The sequence below is a fragment of the Bombina bombina genome, chromosome 5, assembly GCF_027579735.1.
Source record: "Bombina bombina isolate aBomBom1 chromosome 5, aBomBom1.pri, whole genome shotgun sequence".
In the NCBI taxonomy this organism is placed as follows: domain Eukaryota; kingdom Metazoa; phylum Chordata; class Amphibia; order Anura; family Bombinatoridae; genus Bombina; species Bombina bombina.
In genome coordinates, this window is record NC_069503.1 from 201,069,199 (window position 1) to 201,092,391 (window position 23,193).

General features: G+C 38.9%; 1 protein-coding gene across 1 annotated transcript in view; it reads left to right on the forward strand.

Annotated features, from left to right (window-relative positions):
• DYNC2I1 (dynein 2 intermediate chain 1) overlaps positions 1–23,193 on the forward strand; it is a 302,447-nt gene that overhangs the window by 155,363 nt on the left and 123,891 nt on the right. The window contains exons 12-13 of the mRNA XM_053713831.1: positions 20,983–21,071; positions 22,850–22,979. Of these exons, the coding sequence (XP_053569806.1) occupies positions 20,983–21,071; positions 22,850–22,979 (219 nt within the window). The remainder of the gene's footprint in view (positions 1–20,982; positions 21,072–22,849; positions 22,980–23,193) is intronic.

The following is a 23,193-nucleotide window of genomic DNA, read 5'->3' on the forward strand; positions in this document are numbered from 1 at the left end:
GCTCTCAACTCTAAGATGTTTGGACTCGAGAAAAGTCTTCTCTCCCCATAAAGACCCTGCGCTTTTTTTTTTTTTTTTTTATAATTTTGTTTTTATTGAGGTATTAAAATCAGGCTTACAAACCAGTAAACAACATACAAAGACAGTTACAATACATCACAGAAAGCAAAGTATTCATTCCCATCAATAAGTTATTATTTGCACACCCCATCAGAGAGATAACTAACTGGTAGTGGTGGAAGCATTAGATCAAAGCGCCTGATCACAGGGAAACCTTCCAGAATGATCTTAGAAGGCCTCTCTTGGGCCTCACGGGTTTAACATATATAGAAGAAGGTGTAATGAATTGAAGAGACCACTTTTGGGTCCTATTGTGAAAACCTCAGTTTTTATAAGGGGAAAGAAAATAAAAATAAAGGAAAAAAGGACACATAGAATTGTAAGATATCATTAAGAGGAAGAAGCAATATATAGCTTAAGGGAATTAATACGCCAACATCCAAATACTAGTTACCAACTGGGGGTTCAATTTTAGAGTAAGGAGGATCGGAGGGCCTATGGAAGTGATGTGGAGGCAAGATAGCAGCAAGGCTATGGGATTGAAGGATAGATTATATACTTTGGAGTATTAGTGAGAGGGGATAATTTGAGGTATCAAGTGTATACTGTGGAGTAGTTAAGGAGGAGCATCTTAATGATCTTAGAGCCCATTTATGTTTGCTCCTAATCAGATACCTAAGACTATGGGTAAAGTTATATTTTTCTAAGTTAAACACACATAGTGAAACATATAGTCCCCTGCAGTGAAAATAAACCGATAACTAGGAATAACAGCAAAGTAAAGTCTAGGAACATGAACACCATACAAAAGGTAAACATTTACAGCAGAATGTCAGTGTTGCTCTATTCATAGTATGGTTAGTACACATGTGTTGTGTGTATGCACGGAGACAGCACAAATAAATCCACACTTCAACTTCACATTGCGCATAGTAAGAAAAAACATATGTTACAGTAAAGATTGACCCAGATAGACTGATATGAGAGTAGTCTGTACTTAATAAATCAGGTAGTGCATGCTTAATAAGGACGGCTATTTTGTGGGCTGGTAAAAGCCCGCCTGGAATTTGCAAACTACTGATAGCCAAACTTGTCACACCAGCATTTTCATTATAAAGTCCTGCACAAGACAGCGTCTCCATTTGGCAGTATTCATATTTAGTATAACCTCGTCCTTGTAGGCACCATATGCTAAAGTGTTTAGTGTATAGAAAAAGTCTCTGCAGCAGTTTTATGGCTTTATAGGAGACAACAGAGCTTGGAATATAGTAAAGAGTGCTCAAAGTCTATTTTAGGATCGCCATAATTGATCATTTCCATATAAGATGGGGAGATGAATCAGAGAGTTCCCACCCACCTCTCGGCTGCCGGAATGACACAGGCCTGAGGCACAGCTCCCTACCCCTCTCCGGCATCACGGTAAATACTCTGACCGCAAATCAAGCCCATCGCTCGGTCCGGATCTGACATTGAAGCTACAGCCGCTCCAGACGCACCGCCGAGGGCTCCAGATCCCCCAGGGTCCCAGCTCACCTGCGCCAAGCCGGTAAGATTTATTACAGAAAGCTTCTCTGCCGCATGAACAGGCTCCAAGGAGGTCAGGTCTCTGCTGTCGGGTTGAGCGGTTGTATAGTTGGCCCCGTTGAAGTAGAGGAGCGCTCTCGCAGCACTATCATTTCCTAGCTGGGCTTTCCCCGACCGCTCCCGAGGGGTTGAAAATACAGTAGGCACTATGCGTCGGAGCTCCAGAGCTCCATCGCCCCCTCCTCTATTGCTGACAGTGGTGTTCTGTGAAACCACGAAAGGCAGAGTGGAAGCAACGTTGCCGAATTCCGACCTCCAGGTCTCTTTAGGCGGGTCTTGAAGTGTGGTGGGTAAAGTACTGACTTTGAAGCCCTCGGTCCAAGCGCTAGTGCCAGATACGGCTTCGTATCCACTCCAGAGTCTGGAGTCAGGATGAGTATCAGTTGTCACTGCTAGGTGGTTGTGTGCTTCGTAGCTTGTTTCCTCTCCCACTAAGGGCACAGCTTCTGGCGACTTTGAGGCAGTTAGTGTAGGCTCAGTAGTACAAACACTGCCCCATTCTCTGGCCAAATGTTCGGATATGCATTTAAGTTGAACTTCTAAGAGTCCGGCAATAATAGCCACTAGTGACTCCTCTCCTCCAACCATTCTGGGTGTATATGCGGGTAGCTTGCTCTTCCTAACACGATATGTGGTTGGCTGTAGAAAGGCTTGCTTCATGAAGTGCTGGCAGCGCAGCAGATTTGAGGACAGGAGAGGCTTCAGATATAGGGGAAGGCCTCAGAGAAAAAGTCCGGTACTGAGGGCTATGTAGCCACACCACGGTCCAAAACCCTATCCTTTGGGTCAGGGTGTCTTCAGTCACTCTTCTCCACCAATTTAGCTAACCTGGCACCAAGATTGCAGACGAAATCTGGATAAATATGATGAGTAAGTCAGGAGCTGAAGCTCAGTGCGACCAGCAAGATGGCCACCGCCCGGAAGTCCCCCAAGACCCTGCGCTTTTAAGGAGCCCCAAACTGCTCCCCAGCCTAACAGGCTGACGTCCATGGTCAAAAACACCCAGGGCGGTCTCAGGAAGCCTGTACCCCAAGGTCCTGTGAAATCCACCACGAAAGCGAGTCTCTTGTTAGGGGATCCAGAGCTATCATCTTCGAGAGATCTGAGTGGTCTCGGTTCCATTGACTGAGCATGCATAGCTGTAGAGGAACCGGGCAAAAGGAATGATGTCCATGGAAGCAACCATCAGACCAATTACATCCATGCTTCGAGCCACTGATGGATGGACAGAAGACTGAAGTGAAAGGCAAGAAATGAGAAGTTTGGATTTTCTGACATCCATCAGAAAATTGTTCATGGATAGAGAATCTATAATTGCTCCCAAGAAGCACACCCTGGTATCTGGTACTAGGGAACTCTTTTCCAGATTCACTTTCCACCTGTGGGAACGTAGAATAGACAACAACATCTCTGTATGAGATCTTGCTAGCTGAAAAAGATGGCGCTTGAACCAAGATGTCGTCCAGGTAAGGCGCCACTGCTATTTCCTGAGATCTGACCATTGCTAAAAGAGCCCCTAGAACCTTTGTAAAGATTTGAGGAGCCATAGCAAGACCAAAAGGAAGGACAACAAACTGAAATGATTGTCCAGAAAGGCAAACCTCAGAAACTGGTGATGTTCCCTGTGAATGGGAGCATGAAGATACGTGTCCTTCAGATCTATGGTCATCATGAACTGACCCTCCTGGACCAGTGGAAGAATGGAATGAATAGTTTCCATTTTGAAGAACGGAACCTTGAGGAATTTGTTGAGACACTTTAGGACTAGGATGGGACGGAAAGTACACTTTTTTTGGGAACCACAAAAAGATTTGAATAAAATCCTTGACACTCTTCCTCTACAGGAACTTGAACAATCACTCCCAGGGAAGATAGGTCCCTTATGCAGTTTAAGAAGGCCTCTCTCTTTACCTGGTTTGCAGATAACCTTGACAGGATAAATCTGCCCCTGAGATGGTAAGACTTGAATCCTATTCTGTAACCATGGGATACTATATCCACAGCCCAAGGATCTGGGACATCGCGTATCCAAGCCTGCCGAAAAAAGGAAAGCCTGCCCCCCACTTGATCCAAGACTGGATCAGGGGCAGTCCCTTCATTCTGATTTAGAATTGGTGGAAGGCTTCTTGCCCTGCTTCCCCTTATTCCAAGGCTGACTGGACGTTCATGAGGTCTTGGATTGCTCCGGCTTGGAAGAGGAGGAGAAAGACTTCTGTCCTTTTGAAGTTACGAAAGGAACGAAAATTTGAATTCTTCTTGTCCTGAGGTAGGAATGATCCCTTTCCACCCGTAATTTCGGAAATGATCTCAGCCAGACCAGGACCTAATAAAGTCTTGCCTTTATTAGCTAAAGACAGAAGTTTGGACTTGGATGTTACATCTGCAGACCAAGATTTTAACCTCAGAGCTCTGCGAGCTAGAACAGCGAGGCTAGAAATCTTGGCTCCCAGTCTAACCACTTGCATGTTGACATCACAGATAAAAGTATTGGCCAGCTTAATGGCCTTGATCCTGTCCTGAATCTCCTCTATAGTGGTCTTTTCTGAAATCAGGTAAGACAAGGCATCGCACCAATAAGATGCTGCCCCGCAACTGTAGCAATACTTGCAACTGGTTGCCACTGTAATCCCTGATGAATGTACATCTTTTTTAAGTAAGCCTCTAGCTTCTTATCCATGGGATCCTTGAAAGAACAACTATCCTCAATAGGAATAGTAGTTCTCTTGGCTAAAGTAGAGATAGCTCCCTCTACCTTGGGCACTGTGCGCCACGAGTCACGTATAGAATCAGCAACAGGAAACTTTAAAAAAAAAAAAAAAAAAAAACGGAAGGTGAAAAAAGGAATCCCTGACTTTTCCCATTCCTGAGCTATAATTTCCGACATACGGTCTGGAACTAGAAAAACTTCCACAGATGAAAGTATATTATACACTCTGTTAAGTTTACTAGACTTTTTTGGGTTATCAGCGACAGATTAGTTGGAGTCTTCCAAAGTAGCAAGGACCTCCTTTAAAAGTAATCGGAGGTGTTCTATCTTAAATCTAAAATTAACCTCCTCCTCTGAACCTGTAGAATTTTACACTATAGTTTCAGAGTCTGAGTTCTCGCCCTCAGAAGCTACTGAGGTATCCTCTTTATCAGACAATTAAGAGAGGTAGACTAACACAGCCTTAGCGGAGTCAGAACTCTTGCTTAGAGATATATTCTTAGATTTCCTCTTTCTCCTACCAGCAACTGGGAAGGCTGATAAAGTAGCAGAGACAGCAGACGGATGTTGAGAGGAACCGCAGGACACTGCATGTAAAACTGCTAAAGCTTGGGACGTTTGAGGAGAAAGCTGAGGCATGGCACGGACAACATTATCCCGAGAGACAGATGGCTCTGAGAGGGGTTCCTATATTTTTAGACTATAACATCTTATTTAAGCATGTGGAACAAAGCTGCACAGGAGGAACAACCTGAGCCTGCAAGCAGTACAGACATTTATCTAAAGAGAAAGCTTTATTAGCTGCAGTGTCCATATTAATGTAATTGGTTCTCAAAAGAAAAATAATCAAATTTCAACACAGAACAAGTTCTGTAACTTTAAATTATAACTACTTACTATTTATTTTTTGAAAACATATTGCCAGATATAGATTAAAATAACAATACGGCAGCCAAATTAACACCGCTATAACCTCAGCAGCTGCTGAGGGCTTACCCCACTAGTGACTAGAGAGATTCACACAGCAGATGAAATCGACATTAGCCACAAAGGAACGTTCCTTGCAAACGACTAACAGCTCCGTCGACAGCAAGGACTCCACTCTCCGATCGGAAGTGTATGTCAAGAGCCGAATCGGAAAAGTGGAGAGCGGTCTTAAAATGAAAAACTAAATGCTACATACAAAATGTGCACAAGATACGCTGCGCTTCTGAGGAAATAAATAACGGCTCTTCTGAATATGCCGCAGGACATTTAAGCCCTCAGAATAAACTGTACCGTTAAATCTAACTCCCAGTTAAACACTCAACTATCCTTCAAACTAAGTGCGGTCCCACTCTCATTAGCCAGCCTCAAAATACAAAGGAGCTATATTAACTCCCTTTACCTCCACGCAGTTAAAGTACCTGCAGTTCTGCCCTCATATATTATCCCTGAATAAAGGGATTAACATGTCCTAATTTCAATCCACTGAGGTTGTCTTCTTGTTATTAACCCTGAAGTGCTTTCCTTAAAACCTAGAAGGCAAGAGCACTTACCTGTGGATCCAGCTGCAAGCTAGAAGCAGCTTCATATGTGTGACAGATACCACCACTTCTGTCAGGGACCTGTAGAAAAAGAAAAAAACAGAGTAATCAACCCTGGTTTTCTATAAAGGGGTAGCATAGTTGTTAGAAAAAAAAAGCAAGGACCACCTCACCACCTTCTAACTGCTAAAAGCAACCATTACTCTTACTAAAGAGATTTACATGGACACACATCTTCGCACATCCTTCCGATGATAGAGGCAAAGAATGACTGGGGGTTATGGGTAAGGGAAGTGACACTTAACAGCACTGCTGGAGTGCTGTTTGCCTCCTCCTGCTGGCCAGGAGTTGAATATCCCACTAGTAATTGGAATGAAATTATGGACTCTCCATGCCATAGGAAAGAAAAATGATTATTTCACATTCCAGTGTTCTGCACATACAAGAATATGTTCTATTTATTCATAAATACATACACACACACACATATATATATATATATATATATATATATATATATATATATATATATATATATATATATATATATATATATATGAAAACATCCTTTTTTGAAGTGTCAGAGAATAAAGCAGCAGCTACGTTTTGGGCCTACATAGCCCTTATTCATGCTGTATATTACAGGTAGAGCACCTCAATTTATTCCACCTGTGATTAACAAATTAACTCCTTAATGTCATGTGCATATCATCTTCTCTACAGCATACTGCCATCTAGTGGACATTAAACAGTGGAGGTTCTACCTGTAGATTATAATAAACATTTGTTTAAAAACAATTTCCAAAATACAAAATACATTACTAACTATACAGTTTTTAATCTAATCTTAGAGGAAAAAAAACATAAGAATATACAAAAACAGATTTTACAGACACAAATGTAAATAATAATCTCTGTTTAATCCTATCGGATCAAGGGTGCCTAACTAATGTATCCACCAAACTTCTCTTTTTTTCAGGAGGGTTTCCCTATTGCCCCCTCTGGATATGATCAATTATTTGGAACCTTAATTGACTAACAGTATGCCCTGCCATGGTAAAATGGGCAGACACTGGTTGTGTCATATCTCTATTTCTAATACTGGATTTGTGAGCGCTAATCCTATCTTTGACAGGACGAATAGTTTCCCCTATATAGCCACACCACATGGGCATTTAAGGAGATACACGATCTGTATCACATGTATAAAAACCTTTTATCTCCCTTTTTTTATTGTCATTAATCTGGGCAATACAATTTCCTTTGATCATTGAATTGCATTGAGCACAACCCAAACATGGATAAGTACCTTTCTTTGGAGTCGTTAAATAGTTAATACCTCTCTGTTTATTACTCCCTACATCTGCACGTACTAGTACATCTTTAAGATTTTTTACTCTTTTAAATGATTGTAAGGGTGGCTTTTGGAACTCGACAACATCAGGGAGAGATTTACTAAGCAGGTACCAATGTTTTTTAAGGACCGAAGTGATTCTATCACTATATTCATTAAACTCAAATACAAAATATCAACCTGTTCTTATTGGTATTTTTTTCATTTGATGGCCCACTATTATTAAGAGTTTCATATTTACATTGTGTAATTATCTCCCTTGGATATCCCCTATCTAAAAATGTGTTAGCCATCTGATCTAACATTATATCCTGGAGTTTCTTGTCTTTTACATTACGCATTGTTCTACAGAACTGGCTCTTAGGGATAGCTTTAAATACCCTCTGTGGATGAAAACTTTCAAAGTGGAGCAGAGTGTTACGATCTGTTGGCTTGCTATAAATGTCCGTAATAAGTTTATTATTTTGTTTATATACGGTAGTGTCCAAAAAATTAACCCTTGCTACAGAGTACTCCAGAGTGAACTTTAAACTATCAGATTGAGCTCGCATTCTATTGGCTGTTCCGATCAGCCAATAGAATGCGAGCTCAATCTGATTGGCTGATCCAATCAGCCAATCGGATTGAACTTGAATCTGATTGGCTGATTCCATCAGCCAATCAGAATTTTCCTACCTTAATTCCTATTGGCTGATAGAATCCTATCAGCCAATCGGAATTCGAGGGACGCCATCTTGGATGACGTCCCTTAAAGGAACCTTCATTCTTCAGTTGGACGTCGGAAGAAGAGGATGGATCCGCGCCGGAGGTCTTCAAGATGGAGCCGTTCGTCATCGGATGAAGATAGAAGATGCCGCTTGGATCAAGATGGTTGCCGGTCCGGATCTCCTCTTCTTCCCGGATAGGATGAAGACTTTGGAGCCTCTTCTGGACCTCTTCAGCCGCCGCTTGATAGAAGACTTCAGCCGGATTATGGATCGCCAGCCCCCGCTTGGGCTTGGATGAAGACTTTGGAGGCTTGGATCAAGACTTCGGAGGACGGATCGGTGAACCTGGCATGGTGAAGATAAGGTAGGAAGATCTTCAGGGGCTTAGTGTTAGGTTTATTTAAGGGGGGTTTGGGTTAGATTAGGGGTATGTGGGTGGTGGGTTGTAATGTTGGGGGGGGGGGGGTATTGTATGTTTTTTTTTACAGGCAAAAGAGCTGAATTATTTGGGGCATGCCCCGCAAATGGCCCTTTTCAGGGCTGGTAAGGTAAAAGAGCTTTGAACTTTTTTAATTTAGAATAGGGTAGGGCATTTTTTTATTTTGGGGGTCTTTGTTATTTTATTTGGGGGCTTAGAGTAGGTGTAATTAGTTTAAAATTGTTGTAATATTTTTCTAATGTTTGTAAATATTTTTTTATTTTTTGTAACTTAGTTCTTTTTTATTTTTTGTACTTTAGTTAGTTTATTTAATTGTAGTTATTTGTAGGTATTGTATTTAATTAATTTATTGATAGTGTAGTGTTAGGTTTAATTGTAACTTAGGTTAGGATTTATTTTACAGGTAATTTTGTAATTATTTTAACTATTTTAGCTATTAAATAGTTCTTAACTATTTAATAGCTATTGTACCTGGTTAAAATAAATACAAAGTTGCCTGTAAAATAAATATTAATCCTAAAATAGCTACAATATAATTATTCGTTATATTGTAGCTATATTAGGGTTTATTTTACAGGTAAGTATTTAGCTTTAAATAGGAATAATTTATTTAATAAGAGTTAATTTATTTCGTTAGATTTAAATTATATTTAAGTTAGGGGGGTGTTAGTGTTAGGGTTAGACTTAGCTTTAGGGGTTAATACATTTATTATAGTAGCAGTGTGGTCCGGTCGGCAGATTAGGGGTTAATTATTGTAGGTAGGTGGAGGCGACGTTGGGGGCGGCATATTAGGGGTTAATAAATATATTATAGGGGTCGGCTGTGTTAGGGGCAGCAGATTAGGGGTACATAGGTATAATGTAGGTTGCGGCGGTGTACGGATCGGCAGATTAGGGGTTAAAAAAAATATGCAGGTGTCAGCGATAGCGGGGGCGGCAGATTAGGGGTTAATAAATATTATGTAGGTGTCGGCGGTATTAGGGGCAGCAGATTAGGGGTACATAGGGATAAAGTAGGTTGCGGCCGTGTGCGGTCGGCAGATTAGGGGTTAAAAAAATTTAATAGAGTGGCGGCGATGTGGGGGGGCCTCGGTTTAGGGGTACATAGGTAGTTTATGGGTGTTAGTGTACTTTAGAGCACAGTAGTTAAGAGCTTTATAAACCGGCGTTAGCCCAGAAAGCTCTTAACTACTGACTTTTTTCCTGCGGCTGGAGTTTTGTCGTTAGATTTCTAACGCTCACTTAAGCCATGACTCTAAATACCAGCGTTAGAAAGATCCCATTGAAAAGATAGGATATGCAATTGACGTAAGGGGATCTTATGGAAAAGTCGCGGCTGCAAAGTGAGCGTTAGACCCTTTCCTGACTGACTCTAAATACCAGCGGTAGCCCAAAACCAGCGTTAGGAGCCTCTAACGCTGGTTTTGACGGCTAACGCCAAACTCTAAATCTAGCCGTTAGATTTATTTCTTAATCCCAATTCATTTAAATCAAAACCTGATCGTGTATCTGTGCCAACATAAGTTTTTTCATTGCGATCACTGTGTGTGGAAAAATGAGCCTTTAATAATCTAAGTGATCTGAAGAACCGATATAGATCCTTTTCTACAGTAAAAGTGTTAATACCCTTTGCGGGACAAAAAGAAAGTCCTTTACTTAGCACTTCGGTCTCGGCAGATGTTAACACATATTTTGAAATGTTAATCACAATGTTCTTTTGTACAGTCATTTGTTGATTACAGCGGAGACCAGATATACAGTCCTCCATATGTTCTGTTTGTGAAGAGCCATTATGTATCAATAGTGGGGCGTTACATACCGTGTCATTGGCGTCGGACCTCACATCATCACCTCTCACTTTCAATGGCCCCAAAATCCCCACTTGCTCCAGGTTCGTGCTTGCTGCAGCATTTCTCCTGCCTTTGTGATGTTTCCGGCCGCCCCTCCGGTATCTACCTCGGAGCCTGAACTTAAAAAATCTTCCCCAGAAGAGGTGCTTGATTCACCTGGGTTCAGCTGCCTTGGAGCCTGCCGCGTTCCCTTCCATGCAGCGTTGTATCTTCCTCGTCGCCTGTATGTGACGTCACGAGCATCATCCTCACCTGACCACCGGTAAACCCGACCGGACCGGTAATCCTCGTCACGGGTGAATTTCTGGCGTTTCGTATCCTTCAACTCCTTTTGATAGGCATCCATCAAGGTATTTATCTCATTTTTTATCTTCTGATGATCTTCAGCTGAAAAATGTGCTGTTAGTGAATTTTCACACTCAGCAACCAAGATTTTTTGTTTCTCTATTTCCTCCTGCAGGCATTCAACAGTCCACACTATTATATCAAAAGAGCATTTGTTTAAAATACATTCAAAGCGTTTCTTATATTTCTCGTTGTTGCTCATTAGAGTGGGTCTAAGTTTAATCCGTAATCCTCTCGGTATTCTCCTTACTCGAAAGTATTCAGATAATGTAGAGCTGTGTAATTCATATGATAGAAGTTTTTTCTTTGCTCTCTCCCAATTTCTAGATTCATCCGTACCTGTAGTACCTCTTAGAAAATCCCTGGAGCCTTTAGCCAGTGCTGTTATACTTGAGGCATCCATATCCGAATAGGAAAAAACATCAGTGTCCTCTCTGGTTACTTCCATTTTATGGCTGGTGCATGTACCTTTTGCTGGTGAATGTATAAGCACAGATGAGTATAGGTCCAGCACAATATTGCCAAATCGAATCCAACTGTATGGGGTGCACGGAAGAAAAAATGGTCCTGCAGTCCCTCAGGTATAGACAAAGTAATAGAATACTCCCAGCACTGTTTATTTTTTAGGAAAACATTCTTTATTGAAGTGTCAGAGAATAAAACAACAGCTACGTTTCGGGCCTACATAGCCCTTATTCATGCTGTATATTACAGGTAGAGCACCTCAATTTATACCACATGTGATTAACAAATTAACTGATGTATTCACCAAACTTCTGAGTTTCGGGATATGATCAATTATCCCAACACTCAGGAGAGGGGGCAATAGGGAAACCCTCCTGAAAAAAAGAGAAGTTTGGTGGATACATCAGTTAGGCACCCTTGATCCGATAGGATTAAACAGAGATTATGATTTACATTTGTTTCTGTAAAATCTGTTTTTGTATATTCTTATGATTTTTTTTCCTCTTTAAGATTAGATTAAAAACTGTATAGTTAGTAATGTATTTTGTATTTTGGAAATTGTTTTTAAACAAATTTTTATTATAATCTACAGGTAGAACCTCCACTGTTTAATGTCCACTAGATGGCAGTATGCTGTAGAGAAGATGATATGCACATGACATTAAGAAGTTAATTTGTTAATCACAGGTGGTATAAATTGAGGTGCTCTACCTGTAATATACAGCATGAATAAGGACTATGTAGGCCCGAAACTTAGCTGTTGTTTTATTCTCTGACACTTCAATAAAGGATGTTTTCCTAAAAAAGAAACAGTGCTGGGAGTATTATATTACTTTGTCTATACCTGGGGGACTGCAGGACCCTTTTTTATCCCGTGCACCCCATACAGTTGGATTCGATTTGGCAATATTGTGCTGTACCTATACTCTTCTGTGCTTATATATATGTGTATATATATGTGTGTGTATGTATATGTATATATATATATATATATATATATATATATATATAAATCTAAATCCAAATATGAATCTGCCCTCCTGGGACAACCACCTGGGCATACACTAGAAATAGATACAGAACAATGAACAGTGAAGCCTCAGGGTTTTGAAGAAGGGGAGTGTAATCCCTGAAAAGTCAATAAATTTGTCACGTTTTGCAAAACCCTAATGCTTCACTGTTCATTGTTCTGTATATATAATAGATGATTACATATAGGTATACATATATATATATATATATATATATATATATATATATATATATATATATATATATATATATATATATATATATATAAGTATATATTTACAAATACTTAGAACATATTCTGCTATGTGTAGAACATTGGAATGTGAAATATTTACAGTAAATACACAGTATAACACTTTATTAAATATGAATATTGCATAAATATGCTTTTACATGTTTTCATTTACTTAACTACAAAGGGCTCCAATGTACTTACACATACATATCTAGACATATATATATATTCACACACAGAGAAGTGCACTCACAGGAACGAACAACCAGTTCAATACCGTTGTTAGTCTGTACCTGGGTGCAACTTCTTTTAGCCCAGTAATGCTTTTCACAGAGTAGAACTTTCCTGTAATATATCAGTCTGATTCCGCCTATTACAGTCAGTCCAGCACCGAAATACCAGGCAATTCCTCTCTGAACAAGGAACACGGCAACCCCAGACGATCGTTTCGGCCTTCATTGTGTCTCGTCAGTGAGGTGTAGCCATATTCCTCTAAACACACTGAGCAAGGAGTCCATGTCTGGTTGCCCCTTTTTCCCATAGGGAGACTAAATACATACAGAGAGAAGTGCACTCACAGGAACGAACAACCAGCTCAATACCATTGTTAGCCTGTTCTATTGCAATTTACCACCTGGGTGCAACTTCTTTTAGCCCAGTAATGCTTTTCACAGAGTAGAACTTTCCTGTAATATATCAGTCTGATCCCGCCTATTACAGTCAGTCCAGCACCGAAATACCAGGCAATTCCTCTCTGAACAAGGAACACGGCAACCCCAGACGATCGTTTCGGCCTTCATTGCGTCTCGTCAGTGAGGTGTAGCCATATTCCTCTAAGCACACTGAGCAAGGAGTCCATGTCTGGTTGCCCCTTTTTCCCATTGGGAGACTAAATACATACAGAGAGAAGTGCACTCACAGGAGCGAACAACCAGCTCAATACCATTGTTAGCCTGTTCTATTGCAATTTACCACCTGGGTGCAACTTCTTTTAGCCCAGCAATGCTTTTCACAGAGTAGAACTTTCCTGTAATATATCAGTCTGATCCCGCCTATTACAGTCAGTCCAGCGCTGAAATACCAGGCAATTCCTCTCTGATCAAGGAACACAACAACCCCAAATGATCGTTTTGGCCTTCATTGGGCCTCGTCAGTGAGGTGTAGCCATATTCCTCTAAGCACACTGAGCAAGGAGTCCACGTCTGGTTGCCCCTTTTTCCCATAGGGAGACTAAATACATACAGAGAGAAGTGCACTCACAGGAACGAACAACTGGCTCAATACCATTGTTAGCCTGTTCTATGGCAATTTACCACCTGTGTGCAGTTTTTTAGCCCAGTAATGCTTTTCACAGAATAGAACTTTCCTGTAGTATATCAGTCTGATCCCGCCTATTACAGTCAGTCCAGCGCTGAAATATCAGCAATTCCTCTCTGATCAAGGAACACAACAACCCCAGATGATCGTCTTGGCCTTCATTGGTCCTCGTCAGTGAGGTGTAGCCATATTCCTCTAAGCACACTGAGCAAGGAGTCCACGTGTGGTTTCCCCTTTTCTTTCATGTAATTGGCAAGAGTCCATGAGCTAGTGACGTATGGGATATACATTCCTACCAGGAGGGGCAAAGTTTCCCAAACCTCAAAATGCCTATTAATACACCCCCCACCACACCCACAATTCAGTTTTACAAACTTTGCCTCCTATGGAGGTGAAGTAAGTTTGTGCTAGATTTCCACGTTGATATGCGCTTCTCAGCATGCTGATGCCCGGTTCCTCTCAGAGTGCAGTGAATGACAGAGGGATGTGAAGGGTGTATTACCTATTGAATGCAATGGTCATCCTGACGGGGATCTATTTCATAGGTTCTCTGTTATCGGTCGTAGAGATTCATCTCCTACCTCCCTTTTCAGATCGACAATATACTCTTATATACCATTACCTCTGCTGATTCTCGTTTCAGTTCTGGTTTGGCTTCTTCTTTATGTAGATGAGTGTCTTTTGGTAAGTATGTTTTCCTTTATTAAGACACTCTCAGCTATGGTTTGGCACTTTAAATGTAAAGTTCTAAATATAATGTTTGTACTTATATTTGCCATGATTCAGGTTTATCAGTATATTTCCTTTTTGCATACTGTCAGTTTCATTTTGGGAAATGCACATATAAAAAATAAAAAATGTCTTACCTGAAATTTTTCAAATTGACTTTCTTCTAAATTGCGGGCTGTTAGGCTCGCGGGTGCGCAAAATGCTATAATTTATTGCGTCATTCTTGGCGCGAGAATTACGTTTGTGGACGTATTTTCGTCATTTCCGGCCTCTTAGTTGGCGCCGAGAATTTTCACGTAGTTGCGTCATCTATGACGCTCTTATTTGTTGCAGACGTTTTTGCCGCTAAATATATTTTGTCAGTTGTGGGCGTCATACTTGGCGCCAGACTTTTGTCATTATTTAAGTCTTCATGTATTTTTGCTTCTGGTTTCCAGAGGCTTATTCTGTTTGCATTTTTTTCCCATTCCTGAAACTGTCATATAAGGAAATTGATAATTTTGCTTTATATATTGTTTTTTCTATTACATATTGCAAAATGTCTCAATCTGATCCTGTTTCAGAATCCACTATTGGAATCCTGCTGCCTGATGTCGGTTCTACCAAAGCTAAGTGCATTTGTTGTAAACTTGTGGTAACTGTACCTCCAGCTGTAATTTGTGATAGTTGTCATGACAAACTTTTACATGCAGAAAATATTTCCATTAGTAGTAATCCATTACCTGTTGTTATTCCTTCAACATCTAATGCTCAGGATATTCCTGTTTATGTGAGATAATTTGTTTCTAATTCTATTCAGAAGGCTTTGTCTGTCATACCACCTTCTAATAAAGTAAAAGGCCTTTTAAAACTTCTCATAAAATTGATGAATTTTTAAATGACCGACAACATTCTGATTTATCTATCTCTGATGAGGATCTATCTGGTTCAGAAGATTCTGCCTCAGATATTGACACTGACAAATCTTCATACTTATTTAAAATGGAGTATATTCGTTCCTTATTGAAAGAGGTGTTGATTGCATTAGATATGGAGGAGACTAGTCCTCTTGATATTAAAACTAGTAAACGTTTAAATTCAGTTTTTAAACCTCATGTAGTTATTCCAGAGGTTTTTCCAGTTCCTGATGCTATTTCAGATGTAATTTCTAGGGAATGGAATAGACTGGGTACCTCTTTTACTCCTTCAAGGTTTAAGAAGCTGTACCCTTTGCCGTCTGATAGATTGGAGTTTTGGGAAAAGATCCCCAAAGTTGATGGGGCCATCTCTACTAAACGTACTACTATTCCTACGGCAGATAGTACTTCTTTTAAAGATCCTTTAGATAGGAAACTTGAATTTTATCTAAGGAAGGCTTATTTATGTTCAGGTCATCTTCTTAGGCCTGCTATTTCTTTGGCTGATGTTGCAGCTGCTTCAACTTTTTGGTTGGAAACCTTAGTGCAACAAGTATCAGATCATAATGTGTATAGCATTGTTAAGTTAATTCAACATGCTAATAATTTCATTTGTGATGCCATTTTTGATATCATCAGAATTGATGTCAGATATATGTCTTTAGCTATATTAGCTAGAAGAGCTTTATGGCTTAAATCTTGGCATGCTGATATGACTTCTAAATCAACGTTGCTATCTCTCTCTTTCCAAGGTAATAAATTATTTGGTTCTCAGTTGGATTCAATTATTTCAACTGTCACTGGGGGGAAGGGAGCTTTTTTGCCTCAGGATAAAAAATCTAAGGGTTAAATTTAAGGCTGCTAATCGTTTTCGTTCCTTTCGACAAAATAAGGAACAGAAACCTGATCCTTCCCCTAAGGGAACGGTTTCGAATTGGAAGCCTTCTTCAGTCTGGAATAAATCCAAGCCATTTAAAAGATCTAAATCAGCCCCCAAGTCTGCATGAAGGTGCGGCCCTCATTCCAGCTCAGCTGGTAGGGGGCAGACTAAAATTCTTCAAGGATGTTTGGATCAATTCAATCCAAAATCATTGGATTCAGAACATTGTTTCTCAAGGGTACAGAATAGGTTTCAAAGTAAGACCGCCTGTGAGAAGTTAATTTCTCTCACGCATTCCAGTGAACCCAGAAAAGGCTCAGGCTTTCCTGAAGTGTGTTTCAGACCTGGAGGTATCTGGGGTAATTGTGCCAGTTCCTGTTCAGGAATGGGGTCTGGGGTTTTATTCAAATCTGTTCATTGTCCCAAAGGAGAATTCTTTCAGACCAGTTCTGGATCTAAAAATTTTGAACCGTTATGTGAGAATACCAACATTCAAAATGGTGACTATAAGGACTATTCTGCCTTTTGTTCAGCAAGGGCATTATATGTCCACAATAGACTTACAGGATGCATATCTTCATATTCCGATTCATCCAGATCACCATCAGTTCCTGAGATTCTCTTTTCTAGACAAGCATTACCAATTTGTTGCTCTTCCTTTTGGCCTAGCGACAGCTCCAAGGATCTTTTCAAAGGTTCCTTGTGCCCTACTCTCTGTAATCAGAGAGCAGGGTATTGCTGTGTTTTCTTATTTGGACGATATCTTGGTACTTACTCAGTCTTTACGTTCTGCAGAATCTCACACGAATCAACTAGTGTTGTTTCTTCAAAAACATGGTTGGAGGGTCAATTTACCAAAAACTTATTTGACTCCTCAGACAAGGGTAACCTTTTTAGGTTTCCAAATAGATTCAGTGTCCATGACTTTGTCTCTAACAGACAAGAGACGTCTGAAATTGGTTGCAGCTTGTCGGAACCTTCAGTTTCAATCATTCCCTTCAGTAGCTATGTGCATGGAGGTGTTAGGTCTCATGCAGCATCGGACGTGATCCTTTTTGCTCGTTTTCACATGAGACCTCTTCAGCTTTGTATGCTGAATCAATGGTGCAGGGATTATACAAGGATATCACAATTAATATCCTTAAATCCCAATGTTCGACTATCTCTGACTTGGTGGTTAGATCACCATCGTTTAGTTCAAGGGGCCTCTTTTGTTTGTCCAACCTGGACTGTGATCACAACAGATGCGATGAGTCTTTCAGGTTGGGGAGCTGTCTGGGGATCTCTGACAGCGCAGGGGGTTTGGAAATCTCAAGAGGCAAGATTACCAATCAATATTTTGGAACTCCGTGCGATTCTCAGAGCTCTTCAGTTTTGGCCTCTTCTGAAGAGAGAACCGTTTATTTGTTTTCAGACAGACAATGTCACAACCGTGGCATATGTCAATCATCAAGGTGGGACTCACAGTCCTCAAGCTATGAAAGAAGTATCTTGGATACTTGCTTGGGCGGAATCCAGCTCCTGTCTAATTTCTGCAGTCCATATCCCAGGTATAGACAATTGGGAAGCGGATTATCTCAGTCGCCAGACTTTACATCCAGGAGAGTGGTCTCTTCACCCAGATGTGTTTTTTCAGATTGTTCAGATGTGGGGGCTTCCAGAAATAGATCTGATGGCTTCTCATCTAAACAGGAAACGTCCCAGGTATCTGTCCAGGTCCAGGGATCCTCAGGCAGAAGCAGTGGATGCGTTGACACTTCCTTGGAGTTATCAACCTGCTTATATCTTTCCGCCTCTAGTTCTTCTTCCAAGAGTGATTTCCAAAATCATAATGGAGTGTTCGTTTGTACTGCTGGTGGCTCCAACATGGTCACACAGGTTTTGGTATGCGGATCTTGTTCGGATGTCCAGTTGCCAACCTTGGCCACTTCCGTTAAGGCCAGACCTTCTATCTCAAGGCCCATTTTTCCATCAGGATCTCAAATCATTAAATTTGAAGGTATGGATATTGAACGCTTAGTGCTTAGTCATAGAGGTTTCTCTGACTCAGTGATTAATACTATGTTGCAGGCTCGTAAATCTGTGTCTAGAAAGATTTATTATTGAGTTTGGAAGACTTACATTTCATGGTGTTCTTCTCATAAATTCTCTTGGCATTCTTTTAGAATTCCTAGAATTTTACAGTTTCTTCAGGATGGTTTAGATAAGGGTTTGTCTGCAAGTTCCTTTAAAGGACAAATCTCTGCTCTTTCTGTTCTGTTTCACAGAAAAATTGCTAATCTTCCTGATATCCATTGTTTTGTACAGGCTTTGGTTTGTATTAAGCCTGTCGTTAAATCAATCTCTCCTCCTTGGAGTCTTAATTTGGTTTTGAAAGCTTTACAGGCTCCTCCGTTTGAGCCTATGCATTCTCTGGACATTACATTTCTTTCTTGGAAAGTATTGTTCCTTTTGGCTATCTCTTCTGCTAGAAGAGTTTCTGAATTATCTGCTCTTTCTTGTGAGTCTCCTTTTCTGATTTTTCATCAGGATAAGGCTGTCTTGCGGACTTCATTTACATTTTTACCTAAGGTTGTGAATTCCAACAACATTAGTAGAGAAATTTTTGTCCCTTCATTGTGTCCTAATCCTAAGAATTCTCTGGAGAGATCTTTACATTCTTTGGATGTGGTAAGAGCTTTGAAATATTATGTTGAAGCTACTAAAGATTTCAGGAAGACTTCTAGTCTATTTGTTATCTTTTCTGGTTCTAGGAAAGGTCAGAAGGCTTCTGCCATTCCTTTGGCATCTTGGTTAAAGCTTTTGATTCATCAGTCTTATTTGGAGTCGGGTAATTCCCCGCCTCAGAGGATTACGGCTCATTCTACTAGCTCAGTTTCTTCTTCCTGGGCTTTTAGGAATCAAGCTTCTGTTGATCAGATTTGCAAAGCAGCAACTTAGTTTTCTTTGCATACTTTTACTAAATTCTACCATTTTTATGTTTTTTCGTCTTCAGAAGCAGTTTTTGGTAGAAAAGTACTTCAGGCAGCTGTTTCAGTTTGATTCTTCTGCTTATAATTTAAGTTTTTTCATTATAAGATTAAAACTTTTGATTTGGGTTGTGGATTAATTTTTCAGCGGAATTGGCTGTCTTTATTTTTATCCCTCCCTCTCTAGTGACTCTTGCGTGGAGTGCCACATCTTGGGTATTTGCTATCCCATACATCACTAGCTCATGGACTCTTGCCAATTACATGAAAGAAAACATAATTTATGTAAGAATTTACCTGATAAATTCATTTCTTTCATATTGGCAAGAGTCAATGAGACCCACCCTTTTTATGGTGGTTATGATTTTTTTGTATAAAGCACAATTATTCCAATTCCTTGTTGATGCTTTCGCTCCTTTCTGATCACCCCAGTTCTTGGCTATTCGTTAAACTGAATTGTGGGTGTGGTGGGGGGTGTATTTATAGGCATTTTGAGGTTTTGGGAAACTTTGCCCCTCCTGGTAGCAATGTATATCCCATACGTCACTAGCTCATGGACTTGCCAATATGAAAGAAATTAATTTATCAGGTAAATTCTTACATAAATTATGTTTTTCCCACAGGGAGACTAAATACATACAGAGAGAAGTGCACTCACAGGGGGTTGTCCCAGGAGGGCAGATTCATATTTGGATATATTTCCCTTTAAATGCTAAAATGGTACATAAACAAAAAAGAAGTTTATAATATAAAAATTATAGGGTTTTTTTTCTCCTAAAAGCTAATAATGAATTCATCTTGGATAGTCAGCTCAAAATTATTATTCAAAGATTTTGTTTGCCTGTCCCTTATGCAAAGCAAACACATTATGAATATTGCACTTTGACGGCTTGCAATATTTTAAATGTATAATCTTCCTCTTCAATTCCCACTTGTAACAGGAAATTCCTTAAAAGGACATTAAACACTAAGGGCTAGATTACAAGTGGCGCACAAATGGTTGCACTCAGGTTTTCGCGATTGTTTGAGCGCCATTTAATTTGTGCTGATATTACAAGTTGAGCACAATCGCAATTTACGCTAGAATCATTATCCCGTTCTCAAAGCTGTGGTTAATTGTTTTGCGAAATTAAAAAGTTGCACAAAACACTTTAAAAATACACTACAAAGTAAATTACATGCATATTAACACTGTCTATTAAAAATTAATCAAAAAAAATATTGCACACAAAAGTTATAAGGGATCAAAAATATGAGATCTCGGGTGTTAGGAAAAAAAAAAAGCCCACAAAGGGCCATACATTTCTAAATATGTATGTGTGTGGATGTATATATATGTGATATGTGTATATATATATATATATATATATATATATATATATATATATATGTATGTATGTATGTATATGTGTGTGTGTGTATGTATATATATATATTAATGTATATGTATATATATATATATATATATTAATGTATTTATATGTGTGTGTATATATGTATTTACATACACGTATAAACACATAAATATATATGGACATATATATGTGCATTGGATCCTTTTGCCGTTAAGTAGATGAAAACTTATAAAAAGATATTTATGCAACTATCATATATAATAAAGGTTTTAAATTATTTTTTTACTGTAAATATTTCACATTCCAATGTTCTGTACATAGCAGAATGTTGTGTTTTTTTTTTTGTTTGTTTTTACTGGAAGCAACCAGCTTCAGCCAATTGTGGGATGCACAAACAAATTTATGTTGATTATTGCAATCTTCTTGGGGGGAGGCCAGTCTTTTTTGTATAGAAGTCAAGTATCTGTTTTTTTGTTTTTAGATTGTGCACTAAATTTGCATTAACCATATTTATATTTAATTTGCAATAAAGGCCATAAAAGTGATTCATCTGTGAATGTGGGACATGGAACAAAGTTTGATTCTCAGCGATTAACAAGATTCCTTCACTCTGCATGTCAGGTAAACCTCTTAATTGTTTAATCCAACGAACAATATTCAGCACCTATTATACTGTTATGTTTTGTTTTATACTATTGAAGAGATGTGTAATGGCTAATCAGTGTAATATAAAACAGAAGTGCTAAACATTATTCCCACTGTTTTTATTCAGTTTTATTTAGCTAGTACCTTACAAATTCAGAATCACTGGTAATACTGTATACTGTATATTGTATTTCTGAAAGACTGAGGTGATTTGCAACATTTTATAGAACTGCTGCAATGTAGTAGAAATTGAGATAACGTTTTGTTGAACAGTGTAAACTAGTGATAATGTGTGGACCATTCTTTTAGGTTCATTGCAAATGACTTGAGCCCATTGTGTCCCATTAAAAATACTGCCGTTTAGCTTGGTGGCCAGCTGGGTAACTCATTAATGAGAAATACTTTATGTGTGTCTATGTAGACAGGGCAAGACAAATATTACTATAGTTTACCAGTCAAAAGAAAAAAGTTCACTCAAAATCAAAGCTCCTCCCCTTTTTAATTTTTTATTATTTTTGAATTTAAAAAAAATAAAAAATAATAATAATACTAGTGTGTGATTAAGAAACTAGCAAATTAAATAAAGTACATTAAGGGGGAAAAAGAAAACAATAAACAATTATTTTTGCATTAGTTGGTATCATTTAGGCATCTACATTGGAAACAGACACTTTTTAATCTGTGGACAAACAAAGTCCCCATGTAGGAAACCTTTTTGCCAGTGTTTGTGGGGAGTGAGGGAGCATTTTTGTCAAAAGGTAACCGTACACAAGAAATCTCTTGAGCATCCCGACCTGCTTCTCTCACACAACCAAATCACTGCTTACGATTGCTTATTTGAAACTGCATCTACAAGTTAAGAAGCAGAAAACCTGCACTGCAAGGGTTACAAATGCAACTTGATAAATGGGGACTTAAGTATAGGAAAAAGCCTAATATCTTGTGGTGTGCTGCAGTTTCTGACTAGTCCAGGACTAGTGACATAGACCTGCGTATAAGAATGTACATATGGCATCATATTGCAAAGTTTGAATTAGCAAACAAATATGCCAAAATCTAACGTAAGACTAGTGATTGTCAATATACATGTTCTGACCCTGCAGTGTCCTTGGCATAGAATATACAATTTTACTTTACAAGGATATAGTTAAGAATGTAATAAGAACAGAAAGATGATCTGACTGGGCTTTAATGACAAAAATAAATTAGGTTACTTTTCTGCTTAGTGATGAAAATAAAATACCTGATGCAACTAACCCACTTACACTTTTGGCATGAAACTGCCCTGGAGGGTTGGATGTGTGGTTACAAAAAGAGACACTAGGTTATTGTTTCCTATATTTTTTTTTTTATTTGTAATTTTTTATTAATTTTAAAGATTTTTCAAAAGAACAAACCATAACTTCTTATTTGGTGTCATAGAAACAAGTGTCAAATGTACAGGAACATGATCGAAGAAAACTTACAGTCCAAAACATAGTTCTATAGGTCATTCCTCTCGGGAAAAAAACTGTTCAACACCTTCTTAATTAAATCAAATAAATTGTGCTATAATATCCATATAAGACAATCATATGTAATATTATTTCTAATTTTTTTATTGTACTATGAATCTTAAAAATATTATTTTTCCATTGTATTTCATATAAAACTTACATTATGTGGTTCTTACCATTCTGAAAATACCTTACACTGATGCAATTGAACATAAACTATGAAACAGTTCTTCTCCTTTTAAAACTTTTTCTTCAAAGGTCATTGGTATTCTCCTTGAAGAAGAATGCGCTGATCGGCAGTTTGATTGGAAGCTGATGTCCCAAGAACCATGCATGTCTATCAGTGATGGCTGCTTCCATTTAAATACTAACCTACCGTTCCTCCTCAGTATGTATTTTCTTTATCTCTACAATCACCCAGAATAACCTCCTAGATCAGGGGTGACAATCATTTTTATGAGTGTGTTCCTAAATGGGCAGTAATTTTATAAAAAAAAACTGTTCTTGTGTGCTCATGTAAGGTTTCTAATATATTTATAAGGAAATTAAAGAAACATTCTATATCCGTAATAAAACATAATAAACACATCATATACAGTATA